Below are 14539 nucleotides of genomic sequence, written 5' to 3'. Positions count from 1 at the left end.
GCAAATGATACTCATCAGGGGAGGCTTTTTTTGCGATTTAGGGTTTTCTGTTCACTGTCCATTTCCTTCTGAATTTTCAAAGCCAGATACTTATCTTCTTCTTCCTGTTTATATCATTCATAAAGCTGCTTTTGGATATCATTTATCTCTTCTGTTTGTACAAAAGTTATTTTGTCATTCAAGTATGAATCCACTGTCAATTCAGTGGGAGATTTTTGAGATTTTCTCTTTGGAAACTCTTTAGTGATCACAGAGCAATTCTGGATTTTATTTCCAATTGTATAGTTTCCCATCACCTTTGGGACACATACCTAATTTCTCAGTCATCTATGTACCAAGTACGGACATTTGACAGTGATATTTCTGTTGTATGTACAGTAATGTTGAATATTTGGCAGCAAGCTACATCAGATAGAAACTCATACATTTGTGCCACAAAATATTACATGTTATATATTATAAGTAATAGCCTAGATTCAAAGAACTAGGTTTTAGGTATCAATAAATAAATAAATAAATAAATAAATAAATTCCATCTGCTATTCAAGGATTAGACATATTTAACATGGGAAACAACAAAATGAAATACATAATAACTGCAGTCCAGCCCTTCGGCAGAAATAACTAATGGAAGGATTTTTAAAGATGTTATACACAAAAAGGAAAAGTCTAGCACTTACATTGTACTTTCTGGTGTTCACACTTCATAAACGGTATCTACACAATCTGTTCTACAGCTTTATAAAGCAGGCCAATATTGCTTCTCCCAAATACATAAAACTAAGAAGTTTTGCATCTTTCAATCAATTTGAATTAAATATTTTCCCTTATAGGAGAATGTTTCATGTATTTCTTGAGGAAAAGTATTGCTTCATAATATATTTGCAGTTTAGCTATATCTTCAAACTTTCTTATTTTCCACTATATTAATAGCACATAATAGGCTATGATGAAGGACTTGATTATTCACCACTTTGTTTACAACAGATTGGATGTCTTGGGTATAATCTTGCCTTAGTTTATCAGGGAAGTAGTTTGCATCCTGGCTGTAGGTAATGAAAAATGTACAGAATACTTTAACATCTTCTTCCTGGAGTCCCAATATCTCCAGTGCCGATTCCCATGCTGACTTAATTCTTTTGTTTTTATCTTTCCTCCTCAGAACAGATGATAGTGTAGGCAATACTCTGGCAAGATCAGGAATGCTTTCTACCACTTGAGAATGTAGGTACTGAATAGTTTCACAGATATAGCTATAGAAGAGGTTTATCTCCACAGAATTAAACCTGCAAAAAATGTTAAAAAAGTAATTTACCTTTACCGTTTATATCAAGCAGGCCCACAAATTATTTCCATTTGAGAAGCAGCCATCTTGCAAAATTGTATTTGTCTCCATTTTAAAGTAAGCACCATTAATTTAGATGAAAATTATTTCCAAATGTGTCTTTAGGGTTGCAGCCTACAGATGTAATATTTATATTTCATAAGTGCTTGCTCAATCAAAGTGGAATTCAACCATTCATCTACATTGGGGTGAAATCAACTTACCTTCGCTACTGGTTTGCAAATGTGAGCGCACTCACACTTATGCTTGCTTTGCTTGTACATGCCACCTCTGCGCATGCGCAGGACCTTACGCGCATGCGCAGAGTGTAAAAAATGGGATGTGATCATGTCCGGGTGGGTGGGCGGAGCCTTCTGCTGCCACTGCTACCGGTTCACCTGAACTGGATAGAACCTGCTGAATTGCACCACTGATCTACAGTTCTATTCATTCAATACAATTCCCAATAAAATTTAAATCAATATTTATTTAGAATATGCATGTATAATTCCATTTTCTTTTCAAGATTTAGTTAATGCTCCATAACTGAACTGTTTGAAATAAACATTTCATAATGGAAACAAAGTCCTTGATGTTTTAAAGCTAGCAGTATTCACACCCTTATGTATTATAAATGTTTTAGATTACTACTCTGAGAATTTCCACTCAGTATGACAAGTCCCAGATGTTGATGAAGTATCCATGAGACTTTGAAGTTATAGTCCAGCACACTGGAAGGGCACAAAGTTGGGGAAAAGGTACTTAAAATAATAATCTATTCATTTGTTAATAGTCTATTAAGCCTATCAAAGTATTGTTACATTTTTGTAACCCAAAAGAACACTTGTGATACCATTACCAGACAACTATTATATTACTCCCAAAGTTTTTATAAATAACTTGTATTTTCATTTTTCTTACCTGTCTTCTAGAAGTGATGTCCACATCTCATCTTGCTCTAGAACTGTATTCCAAAAGTCAAATTTATCTGATAGTTTCTGAATGCCAGAATCTAATACAACATATTGTGACTGTATAGTTTGTAGCTTATTCTCAGTTCTGGTAAGATTCAAAAGCCAAAGGAAATTAGAATTAAAACTCTCCCATTCTAAAGAATGTAAAAGTTTTCAAGTTTGACTAAAGAGCTCTCCTATAATAGATGATTTATACTTGATAAACTGCTATATGAGTTTGGAACTTAGATTCTTAAGCTTATATCCATATGATCTATATAAGATGTTGTCATAATGCTGCATTTTACTTGCAATCTTTTCCTCATGTAAAACCAACAATCTAGTCTACATTGTTTCTTTTGGAATTATTTATTTAAATATACAAATAGTGAATTTTTAAAAAATGTTTAGTAACGCTTTGGGATTTCTTTTCAGCTTGAGGTAGTAAAATGATGTCATGGTACATTTATTTTCTTAAAATACAGTGAATAAAATTTAATCCAGATTGATTGGCCAGATGTATAAACATATAGTTTATAACTAAATCACAAGCAAATCAATTCTTTTTCTCCAGTATTCATTATAGAAATAACTATCCTACTCTATGGAATTGCCACAATGTACATATTATACAATTACAAATGCACAATCATTTCTGTTATTTATAATGTTCCACGTTTAACATTGCTGTCCCGAAATGCTAAATTATTGAGCAGCTGTCTATTTTTAAAAATACTTCTCCAGAGTAAAGATGAAACAAGTGAAATGCTGCTAATTATGTTTTAAATTATTTTGGTATTTCTGAAGAAATAAAACAATGCATAATAATAGAAAGTGTCAATTTGTATTTTAAAGTAGGCATTTTCCATCATCCATCCTGGTCCCTGATTCTTTGTAAGTCACCACTTTTTTAAAAAGAATAATTTCAAGTACAATATTATACTTCTTTTATCTGAGACATTATGGAGATTTACGAAGCAGAACAGATCAGGGAAAAATATTCAGAAGAGATATTTAAATATGAAATATGCAGATCCAAGACCCTTCCCAACACAAACATTCCCAACAAAAGTCAACACCCCGCCCCCCACCTCCTTGTGACCTGTTTAATGTCTTGTTCAGGACACACAGAGATAAAGGCTCTTTGGCCATCTTCAGGAATAAGAAACGTATGTTTCAACTGTCTTCTGACTTCTGTTTTGTAACTGACAGCAATGATATACCTAGTAATCCAACTGGTACTGAAGGTCACTTTTCTCTTCAAGCTTTTTATAGCTAGGAAATCCAAATATAGAATATTAACACATAGTATACTCACAAGAACATTGTTTATTAAACTACAGCATGGTAATTACAGTATATTTTTCCTTCTTAGTTTCATGTAAACATAACTTAAATCTACAAATATCATATGAATCCATGAAAGGAAATCGTAACAAATTCTATGAACTGACTCCTAATATGTCACATATAGGATTGCTGTAATCAACCATTAATTTTAGAGTCATATCAATCTATAATATAGTAACTTTATTTCTTAAATTTTTAGTGCTTTGAAACTTTTGGCAGCACAGAAGTTGCTGAATAGCAAACCCCAGCAAAATTCACTTAGTGGTATGCTGGCTGGGATCTCAGCAATAATTGGAGATCAGGGTTCTTATTCCAACCAAAATTTTGTCTTTTGGAATCAATATGTTGTCAATGATGCTAAACATATGATTTTCTCATTAGGTTATTTTGTAATATTGTATTGAGATCTAATGAATCTGAATCTGGATCTTAACCATTTTTGTACCTTTTTAAGTTTTCAATATTTCTGCATAAATATCACCTAAAAATGATAGTTTTCCATACAAGCCCTAAAACTAGATAAAGAGCATCCAATTAGGTCATTTGCTTCATAGGTCTCATCCAATGCATATAGTATAAGTCCAACCTGCCTGCACAAAATCCAGCAATCCAAACATTGCTGGACTCAATTTCCAACGTAAGCTTATAGTAAGAGACTCTGAAAGATATAGCTCAGCAACACTTGAAAGGTCACTCTATATCCATGTAAAACATACTTTAGTTGCAGGTGGAAAAACAGCACAATACAAAAATAATAATTATAAATGGAGGCATCTTTGATATTTAGTATTATACCTTGTACTTCTAATATTGTATTGTATTGACTGTTTTCATTAGTCGCCTGCTTCAAATAATATGTTTACTTGTTGGTAGAGGAATCAGACAACCAAACTATATTCCCAGGAATAGAAAAACGGAATCCTACCGCATTACAAAATTTACTAAGGATTCCATTAGAATATATTTTCAAAGATTTTTTCATTATGTATTTTTCCTTTTTTAAATTATTTGTTCACTTATTTTCAGTTTGCACAGATTACTTTTAATTCTTAGCATTGTATATGTTCTAAGCATTTATGAGGAGGGGAAACCACCATTCCTTAAAAGCAGGATTTTAAAAAAAAATAAAACAACTAAAGTCTTCTCCAAAATTATCATGTGATGGTTAATATTTATTTTAACATAAGTACTATTTAAAGCACATGCTAGTTTTTGGGGCTATGTCCTAACAAAATAATTTACAAAAGGTTGATTTCTTATGTATATATGGAGATATAGCTCATCCCACACTCAGCAAGATATTCAGGCTGGATTTGGCATTTTTATCCACCTATTTTCCTTCCCAAGAACCTGCAATGGGCAGATGTGGATGTTTTATGCTGTTACAGGTATCATTACAGAATGTAAGCTGTTCTGAGTAGAGCTGATTTTTGCAATTGAGTGATGATGCATTTGTCAATACCAATTGTGTTCAAGTAGTGTTCCAGTTGTTTTGGGATTGCACCAATGGCATCTACTATTTGTGGGTGGGTGTAATTGTATTCTTTTAAATAATAGTTTTCTACTTTATAAATTATTTAAGAAAAAATACACTTCATTTCCATTGTTTTTCTTCAAACAATAACAATTCCCCATATATACCAGATATAAAGTTGAGCATTAATGAACAGACCTGATGTCAGCTATTAGTATAGCAAAGCACCTATCAGATCCCATATACTACACTTTTTGATAAAAACAACTTGACAACATTTAAAAGAGCCAGGTTCCATGAATTCTGCAATAGAATCTTTATTCTGGACTGAACAACCCACGACTGACTGAATTTGCTGCTGATGCTCCAAAACAATAATGGGAGATATTTACAAAATTTGTTCAGATCCTTCAAGCCATTTATAACCTCATTTTTTTATTTCTTAACCAAAATAATGCAGAGAAGAGCAAAAAGATGATTAGGGACCTGGAGGGTAAAACATACGAAGAACAGTTGCAGGAATTGGATATGGCTAGTCTAATGAAAAGAAGGACTACTAGGAAGGTGACATGATACTAGTGTTTCAAAATCTGAGAGACTGCCACAAAGAGAGAGTAGACCTATTTTCCAAAGCACCAGAAGGCAAAACAAGAAACGTGGATGGAGCTAATCAAGGAGAGACGCAACCTAGAACTTAAGGAGAAATTTCTTAACAGTAAGAACAATTAACCAGTAGAATGGCTTTCCTTCAGAAATTGTGGATGTTTCAACACAGGAGACTTTGAAGAAGAGACTGGACAGTCACTTGTTTGAAATGGTATAGGGCTTTCTGCTTGAAAAGAAAGTTGGACTAGAAGACATCCAAGATCCCTTCTAACTCTGTTATTGTTATTTTAAATATGTTTCTGCCAGTAGAATTTATAAGAATATATATTAAAACAGACAATTCTTTATTTTTCTTTTGTTTTTAAACCCAGTTCTTTATTCACATATACATAACTTTTATTGCAAGCTTACCAGTAATGTCACACCAATTAGTATTCCAAAAGCGGTACTATATATGAACTACCAAAATAATTTTTAGCAGCACACAGAATTGGTTTATTTATTGGAGGTAGAAGGAATAATGCATCAGAAAATTAGTAGATTCAAAATACTGCACCAGAGATTGACTGCCTACCTAAATATATGAAGAGTTCAAGAAATAGGATATACTGATATATCGCTACTTTGGTCAGCAACAAATATTCTCTTAGAACCATTAATTGACACATATGAAATCCAGTTTACTTTCTCTCCATGTTCAATGGTCAGTTTGGGTGAAATGGATAGGCATTCATTTGTGTATTCTGGGTTCATCTTGTCAGCTTTCTTGATGGCATTTTTCTTTTTGTGAATTGCCTTTTTTGGACTTTTCAATTTTCCAATTTCACTGCTAACATCCCACAACAATACTTTGCCATCATTTCCCCCTGTAATAAAGCAATACATTTCTGGCAGAAAGAAAATCTGTGATACTCCTAATGAATGTCCTTTAAATGCTACTTCCTGTTCAAATTTGGCACCTGTTACTCGAAAGATTCTGATTTTACCATCTTCAGCTCCACAGCCAAAGACATTCCCACAAGTAGAAACAGACAATGAATGAATCAATGGTGGGTTAAAAAGTTGGCCAATCCCTTGCTCAAATGGGTCTTCTTCTTGCAAGTTCATAATCCATAGTGGGCGAGTTTTTTGCACGTTCCACATTATAATCTGTAAACAAAACAAAAACAAATGAATAAATATAAATATGTATATTACATATCTTTGTACACATATAAACCTATCAAATAAGTGCTATATAGTAAGATTTCAACTACTGCTGATCACCTTCATATCCAGGCCACATGAAAGAAGGCTTTGTGGCCTCTGGGGTCGAAATGCAGTAGATGCACAAATATTTGAATGTCGTTGAAGGCAGCGACTCAACTTCTTGCTTTGTAAGTCAATTATCTTTATGGCTCCAGAATCATCTGCAGCAGCCAAGAAGCTTTCTGTTTCATTTATTGAAAGACAATTGATCTCTTCCTCATTTACATGGAAACATTCAACTGGCTCCTTGAGACATCTGGTATCCAGCATGCTAATAATTTCCCCATGAGAAGCATAGAGTCTTCTAGAACAAGTGGGAGAAAATACAATGCTAGTGACATCATCTGCTTTTTGAAGCCGTACACGTTCCAGAGGATTTCCTTCAGTATTCCAAATTGTGAGCTCCCCTCCTTCTGCTCCTGAAGCCAATAGACCATCTTTGCTCACATTTAAGCTTAGTACTGAAGAAGAATGTCCATTGGTCCACTTCTTTGACATCATATCTCAAAGCAGACTGGAAAAAAAAAAGATCAGCAGGGTAACATTTCGTTTTGAAACATATTGTGGAATCAAAAGGTGATTTTATTGTGTTATTTTTAGATTAACTTACTCAAGCAAAGCATCTACTGGTTTAAACACTTAAACATCTAAATTCCAGTATATTGACCCTTAAATATAATGGCCTTGCAATCACAATCAATAGATTTAGGACACTAATATTTTCCAATGTAAACTTAATCCTTAGGCACAATGTATACGGTAGTGTGTATAAACGCAATGCCTGTTTGAGATAGGCCACTGAATAAATACATATAGTCTTCCAAATAAGCGTATAACAAATCAGCGATCTTAACCCATCCACCACTTTCCTATTTCACTCGATACATGCATTACCTCAAAGCAAAGAACCAATTTTTCCCGATCCCGAACTCTCTTCCGGCAAATTAAAAACTGCTGGGTCGGCTTAGCATTCCCCCTTGACAAGTTTTTGCGCATGCGTTTACGACAGCATCCTCTTTCTCATGCTCAGCAATGCCCTCAACCAAAATGGCCGACTCACGTTCAAGGCCCTGCTCCATACCGCATGACATTAAAATAAAACAAGTAAAAGGTGCGTTGTCTGAGAAGCTAGCTTCAGCAGAGGTGCCTAGATTGTTCTTACTTCAGCCGTACCCGGAAACGTAAAATCAGGAGCAGCAGATCCTGGCGCTTCCGTACAACAAGCTCCCTATCAAACAAAAGCGTTCGTTTCCGCCTCTCCTTGCCGGCAACAGGCGAGGAGTTCGTTGGCAGGGTAGCACCTCCTACTTTTGCAGCCGTCGGCGCGCGCCGGATTGGCTCTCTGGTTAGCGGGTAGGCTCGCGGTTTCTAGCCGCCTTCGCCTGGGCCGGGCCGGTCGGTTTGGAAAGGCGTGCGCGCGCAGAAGGCGAAGGCCGGTGGTCAATCGCCTGAGGCTATGGCGGCAGCGGCGGCGGCTGCCGGCAGCAGCGGAGCGCCGAACTCAGCCGCCGCTGCGGGGGGTTGGCGGCTTCCCGGTAGGGTCCTCGAGTTCGTCTTCTCCTACTTGGACCTCCGGGAGCTGCGGAGCTGCGCGTTGGTGTGTAAGCTGTGGTACCGCGTTTTGCACGGCGACGAGAACAGCGAGGTGTGGCGCAGCCTGGCGGCTCGCAGCCTCGCCGAGGAGGCGCTACGCACCGATATCCTCTGCAACGTGCCCACCTACAAGGGCAAGGTCAGGCGAGCCTGTAGGGCGACGCTTCAGCGCGCTCCGTTCCGTGTTCGTGCGCAGGCACACACTGAAGGTGGGGAAAAAGAGGTGGGGGGTGGTAGTGGCCGAAGAGGCAGCTTCTCTCACCAATCGGCTCTCTTGTCAAGTCCGGTGCAGCTTCCCGGCTCCCATTTCTAACCTTTCGGATGCTGAGGATGGGGGCTAAGCATGGGAGACGCGCCTCGGTTGTTTTGGGGGGTGGGCGGGCTAAACTCATGGGACTGCTGGTAAGGCAGGAGAGGAGATTCCCTCGCTTGCTCAGAGATACCCTGATAGGCTGCTTTGTTCAACCCCAAGAGTGCCCGCAGATTCCAGAGTTGTCATATATACTTTCACACACTTTCGGTTTTTTTTGCTGAGCGTTGCATCGCAGTAGTGGGGTAACCATTCCTTATCCACACATTGTGTAGATGTGGCCTAGGTGTATTTTGTATTAGACACTGTGGTGCTGCCTTAAGCTTAGGCAGCAAATTCCATCATACCAAAGCAGGAGGAGTTGGTGGAAGAACTGGAACTGAGTGAGAATTTGTCATTTAAAATCCTTTGTAGGTTTGCTGCTTATCTTCTTTCGCAAGTCCCTATACCTGTATGACTTTACCTTAAGACGTATATCTTTTCGTAGGTCATATACCTGCAAAATAGACATTTCCTCGTTTTAATATTATATAAACCACTTTGGCAAGCTTTTTCTGAAGAACCAAGTAAAAATGTTGTAAATAATTAAAATAAATGTACTGTTGTAAAGATTAATAGGAAAATGAGCCAGGTACTGTCTCATGGAAAAGTCATCCACTAGCACAACTGGAAAGGAGAGCAACTGAAAAAAACGATTCCTGTTCTCTCCTTTCTCTGCTTAACTCAGTGGTTCTCAACCTTCCCAATGCCGCGACCCTTTAATACAGTTCCTCATGTTGTGGTGACCCCCGACCATGAAATTGGTGTCTCGGTTCCTAAGACCATAGAAAATATGTGTTTTCCGATGGTCTTAGGCGACCCCTGTGAAAGAGTCGTTCGACGCCCAAAGAGGTCCTGACTCACAGGTTGAGAACCACTGGCTTAACTGTTTTTGAAAGGCGAGTCAGGCTTCTGCTCTTCATCATCCAGTTGGACTGAGGATGTGGAATTGTGACACAAACTGAATTTTGTTTTATTGTCTTTTACAGAGTAGTTGTGGCGAAAAACACATCTTTAAGTTTTCCACACGTCACTGAGAACTAATTGATGCACGTGTTCTGGTGCTGACGAATTTTTAGTTACTCTCCTCTCAGAGTGACGCTGCAAACTTACAAGTGGCTCATTATAACGAGATATTTAAAATCTATTTCTAATGTAGTCTTCATTGAGTAGGCTATTTGTGCTAATACTGCATATGTAGCAAACACAGAATATAATACTGCCGCCAACTAATAAATGCTTAAATAATTTAGTCTTTTTTTGTGGAGGTGGTTTTTAATTTCTTATCTCACATCTGCAACATGGTTCAGAATGTTTTCTCTGTCCTGTGACCATAGTTTTGAAGTATTAAGTCTTGGTCTCTATTGCAGTGATACAAAAATAAAATATTTATTCAAGAATGAATATAAGCATTTGAATAATTAATAGTCTTAGTTTGAAAGACTTCCTCAACTTCCCTTTATTTTTTAAAACTTTTTTTTTAGGTACGTGCCATTCAGCATGCTTTCAGCACCAATGATTGTTCCAGAAATGTTTATATTAAGAAGAATGGATTTACTTTGCACCGGAATCCCATTGCTCAGAGTACCGATGGAGCAAGGACCAAGATTGGCTTCAGTGAAGGCCGTCATGCTTGGGAAGTCTGGTGGGAAGGTCCTCTTGGTACAGTGGCAGTGATTGGAATTGCTACAAAAAGAGCTCCCATGCAGTGTCAAGGTTATGTAGCTCTCCTGGGGAGCGATGACCAGAGCTGGGGCTGGAATTTAGTGGACAATAATTTATTACATAATGGAGAAGTCAATGGCAGTTTTCCACAGTGCAACAATGCCCCAAAATATCAAGTAAGTGAAATCCGATGTTTTTTTGAAAGGGCTACATCAGTGTTATGACAAATTATTTATTCTGCATTTAACTTCATTTTTCCTATTCTGTCATGCTTAATTCCATATTTTCTCATGCTCCAATCCCTTGCATGCTGAAGATCTGCTTTAAGGGATACCTTAATTTTGAAAAAGATTTGGAGGGTCTATGTAGACACAGAAAGGAGCAAAAAGAATCTTTTCCCCTGGGAAGCATTGCTTGCACAGAAGAAATGCATTGTTGGTTGCAAATTGGAAGCAACCAAACTTGATTAGAAGATGAGCAGCTATCTTGTTAAATAAATATAAATAAACAAATAAAAATAAATTTTAATAAACAAAAACTTTTGCTGAAATGTTGATGAGCTGAGCCTTCAGGATTCTTAGGCAATGTTTTGAATGAATTTTGTTTTAAGTTAAAAATTTCTGAATATGTATATATTTCAGTCCCTATTGTTCAGTGAATTTTATTCTAAAAATATCTGTAGTTAAGACAGTGTAATCATTTAAAGCACCATGTACTACATAAAATGTACATAAAAAGGCTGTATCTTAGTTTATTAACATTCAAAATGTATGTTCAAAGTACCTAACTGTATCTGTTTGTTTATGTTGTTGTTTTTCCTCTAGACATTTGTCATCTTTCTCAATCTTTCCTCTTTTTGTTTACAGATAGGTGAGAGAATTCGTGTTATCCTGGATATGGAAGACAAGACCTTGGCTTTTGAGAGAGGCTATGAGTTCTTAGGAGTTGCATTTCGAGGACTGCCAAAGACATGTCTGTATCCAGCAGTGTCTGCTGTATATGGCAACACTGAGGTGACGTTAGTTTATCTAGGAAAACCTTTAGATGGATGATATTTTTGTGTTGTTTTTACTTTGTTTTTGTTTTTTTAGCAAGAACATGAAAATCAAGTTGACAATGTGGAGAAACCTGCATATTGGTTAACAGGACAGCATGAGGAAAATACATGGATGTGTGCTCAAGAAACCAAAACTTGTGATTAAAAAGACCAACTGTTCTTAACGGTGCACTGACATTTCCTTTTTCTGCCGGACCAGAAAAATTCCTCAGGGCGGGTTTACAGTTAAACAGGCAGTTAACCACAAGCATGTTGCATTGAATTTTGTACCAAGAGTGGCAATATGGAATCCTGTATATACATAAGGAATTGTTTCATAGAAGTAATTGAGGAAGTTATCTAATATGTGAGAGTAACGTGTTCTGTGGGAAAGGTTTCCATTTTGAAAGCGATTTGTTCTTTTCCAACTTTTAATCCAGTGTGTTTTACCAAAGGTAATAAACTTGGATTTTATTTAATATTTTTTGGTTGTGCTTGGAAGCACTGATTCTGGAGATCAGTTTTCCAGAGCTATATCGTGCAGCTATACTGAAGTGTATTTTAAAAATTGTTTGTTAGAAACTAAAAATGGAATGAAAGAAAGGTTTGCTAATCAGTTTCTCAAATGGAAAAACCACTACATGTCAAATGTCAATCTTTGTCTAGGAATTGGACAAAATATATACAAGTGCATTTCTGTTTTGTTGTGCCACATCTCTTTTGGTAAAAGGAGCAATGTTTCCTTATTAAATAATGGTTGAGATTGATCAATAGAATAGTATATATGTGGAAGGGTAAAATTTATTTCTAATGTATTTTGAAAAATTAGGTTTCCAAAGTATTTCCAAATAGCGGTAATTTCAAAATATTCAATTCCTTAAATTAAATCAACTGAAATGTAAACAGGAATTCTATCCCTGATACACAAATTTCATTATGGGTGGGTTTAATTTTGTTAACATTTATTACAAAGGCTGAAAAGAATTTGTAAAAAGTTAATCGATTTTATGTGGTGGAAATACTTGTGGATGATAGAATGATTGTCCTTTCTCACAATAGTTTTCCCCCAGATTATCCTAGATCTTTGCCATTCCCTGGTATCCATTGCCTGCACAATTTATCTTTTAACTTTGTAATTCCACAGGCCAGCTGTTGGTACTAAATGTTATTTTGTTTATAAATCTATTTATTTAAAGATATTGATAAAATACTTTCAGTGCAAACCTGTGCATATTTCTTTGAAAAGCATATCAGATGCTATTCAAATATTTTTTCCACATATGCATAGAATTTTGTCATTTGGGAGGAAATAAATATTGTTTACATTATTTTCTACATAATCTGAAATATGTGGTCTTGCAGACATCAGATAATTCCTTAAATATGTAAAAGAAAAACATTAAAGATATTTTTTTTTATTTTTGTTCAAGCCGGGAAAGGCTGATTGAGTTCTATGAGTGCTGCTAAATACAAGTTTTATATATTTTTTAAAAGGCTTCTAACCTATGGCTGGAAAGTACATTTACTTCACAAAAAGTTGGGAATGGTAGTATTTAAGCCAGCATCTGATCCCCAATACTTAGCAGTAGCTATAGACAAGTTTGTCTTTTTCATTTCTATTGTTTTTCCTTGGCTTTGCCAGCTTGCTTTCTATCCTTCACCTTGGCAAATAAAGCTCTGTGGCAAAAGGAAGTTGGTTAATTGTTCTGGAATATGTGTCTTTTTTATCAGCCTTTTTTTTTAAATAAAGGCACAAGACAGCGATGGTGATAGCATTAGGCTAATTAATCATAATAAGCTACTGACAATTTAAGAAAACCAGAAAAGGAAATTTTAAAAGGAGAAAGACTTTACTAAGAGAATTCAGTGTTTGCATGTTCTGTACTATTTGGGTTTGGCTTCATTTATCCATTCATGCTCAGATACCACTAAGCTGTGTTTGAAAGCAGCATGTGTGGATTGATGTTCTTAAAATGTTTGTTCTATATATATAGTATTTCACTGAATAGAACAAGTTCATTCCTGGCATGTTTCTACAGCAAAGTCAGAACAAGGCTATGTAAAGCCTTTTAACATGTGGTACTAAGAAGTCATGAATAAAGTGGGAATAATATGAGATTTCCAGAAATATTTTATTTATACGGTGCTGTAAAATGAATCACTAAGGTAAGTAAAACTCTGGCATGGGTTGATATAAAAATACAACTTTTATTAAGTTTCCTGTTTCTGTGCAATCTTGGATAGATTTTTCTCTGTTCTTATATTCAAAGAATAATCTATCCTTTATAAGGTTTTAGGGATGTGCAAAATCCACAAATTTGATAATATTTGAATGCCAGAATGATATATTCCCCTCCAGATTGTGTCCTTTTGCAGGTGTTAAAAGTTCTCTGGAACTTTCTATTCCAAATCTTTGAGTTTTGCAGATTCTTAAAAGAAACTTCTTTCCTGTTAATATAGGATGTCTTTCCTTCTTTCTAATACATGTTGCATAACTCTTTTGCAAATTGTTCCCATCTGTCTCAAGGAATTATTAATCAACCTATGTATATAGAATTCTTATAACTTATTACCTGAAGACCAATTTCAAGCTGTACAAAATACTGAAATAAATTGCTAAAATATGAAAATATTACTTTTGTGTATTGTATTTTATAGTTGAGTAGATGAATACACCAAGTCCATGATATTTGGTATATTATGTATTTACTAGATTTTTATCCTGCTTTTATTACTTTATAAGTAACTCAAAGCTTGCATACTTTATCTGTACAGGTACCTACTTTGAGTTATGATCACAACTGAGACTAGAATTTCACTTGCTATGCAAAGAAATTATTGAGTGAGTCATGCTCAACTTTATGACCTTTTTGCCATGGCTGTTAAGTGAATCACTGCAGTTAATTGAATTATGGTTGTTAGTTGAATCTGGTTCCCCTGA

General features: G+C 35.8%; 3 protein-coding genes across 7 annotated transcripts; 1 reads left to right on the top strand and 2 right to left on the bottom strand.

The window, feature by feature from the left end:
• Positions 1-901: 901 nt before the first annotated feature.
• On the bottom strand, positions 902-3429 carry SMCO1 (single-pass membrane protein with coiled-coil domains 1). The gene is made up of 3 exons (XM_032224948.1): positions 3380-3429; positions 2246-2383; positions 902-1286 (listed from the first exon to the last, which is right to left on the bottom strand). Exons 1-3 carry the CDS (start codon positions 3427-3429, stop codon positions 902-904), a joined length of 573 nt encoding a protein of 190 aa, XP_032080839.1.
• Positions 3430-5979: 2550 nt separating this feature from the next.
• Positions 5980-8210, bottom strand: WDR53 (WD repeat domain 53). Of its 4 annotated transcripts, none has more exons than XM_032225794.1 (3): positions 8129-8210; positions 6974-7469; positions 5980-6856 (listed from the first exon to the last, which is right to left on the bottom strand). In XM_032225794.1, exons 2-3 carry the CDS (start codon positions 7454-7456, stop codon positions 6299-6301), a joined length of 1041 nt encoding a protein of 346 aa, XP_032081685.1. In that variant the 5' UTR covers positions 7457-7469; positions 8129-8210; the 3' UTR covers positions 5980-6298. The 4 variants fall into 4 exon arrangements, with proteins under 4 accessions (XP_032081685.1, XP_032081687.1, XP_032081686.1 ...); XM_032225796.1 differs by having other exon boundaries at positions 8016-8209; XM_032225795.1 differs by having other exon boundaries at positions 8118-8184.
• A 182-nt stretch (positions 8211-8392) lies between these two features.
• Positions 8393-11935, top strand: FBXO45 (F-box protein 45). Of its 2 annotated transcripts, none has more exons than XM_032225798.1 (4): positions 8393-8552; positions 10382-10738; positions 11429-11575; positions 11654-11935. In XM_032225798.1, the coding sequence occupies exons 1-4, from the start codon at positions 8412-8414 to the stop codon at positions 11762-11764; spliced, it is 756 nt and encodes a 251-aa protein (XP_032081689.1). In that variant the 5' UTR covers positions 8393-8411; the 3' UTR covers positions 11765-11935. The 2 variants fall into 2 exon arrangements, with proteins under 2 accessions (XP_032081689.1, XP_032081688.1); XM_032225797.1 differs by having other exon boundaries at positions 8393-8687.
• Positions 11936-14539: the final 2604 nt, after the last annotated feature.

Source organism: Thamnophis elegans, chromosome 10 (genome assembly GCF_009769535.1).
Source record: "Thamnophis elegans isolate rThaEle1 chromosome 10, rThaEle1.pri, whole genome shotgun sequence".
NCBI lineage: Eukaryota > Metazoa > Chordata > Lepidosauria > Squamata > Colubridae > Thamnophis > Thamnophis elegans.
Note: the sequence above shows the minus strand (reverse complement) of the source record. Positions and strands in the feature narration are given on the sequence as shown.

Excerpts from the sequence above, each read along its gene's own strand:
- SMCO1 (XM_032224948.1), bottom strand. The coding sequence starts at position 3,429 with ATGGCCAAAGAGCCTTTATCTCTGTGTGTCCTGAACAAGACATTAAAC. Across the intron at positions 2,384-3,379 it reads CTGAACAAGACATTAAACAG|AACTGAGAATAAGCTACAAA; the intron begins GTCACAAGGAGG and ends GAATCTTACCAG. Across the intron at positions 1,287-2,245 it reads ACATCACTTCTAGAAGACAG|GTTTAATTCTGTGGAGATAA; the intron begins GTAAGAAAAATG and ends CATTTTTTGCAG.
- WDR53 (XM_032225794.1), bottom strand. The coding sequence starts at position 7,456 with ATGATGTCAAAGAAGTGGACCAATGGACATTCTTCTTCAGTACTAAGC. Across the intron at positions 6,857-6,973 it reads CATGTGGCCTGGATATGAAG|ATTATAATGTGGAACGTGCA; the intron begins GTGATCAGCAGT and ends TTTTGTTTACAG.
- FBXO45 (XM_032225797.1), top strand. The coding sequence starts at position 8,412 with ATGGCGGCAGCGGCGGCGGCTGCCGGCAGCAGCGGAGCGCCGAACTCA. Across the intron at positions 8,688-10,381 it reads TGCCCACCTACAAGGGCAAG|GTACGTGCCATTCAGCATGC; the intron begins GTCAGGCGAGCC and ends CTTTTTTTTTAG. Across the intron at positions 10,739-11,428 it reads ACAATGCCCCAAAATATCAA|ATAGGTGAGAGAATTCGTGT; the intron begins GTAAGTGAAATC and ends TTTTGTTTACAG.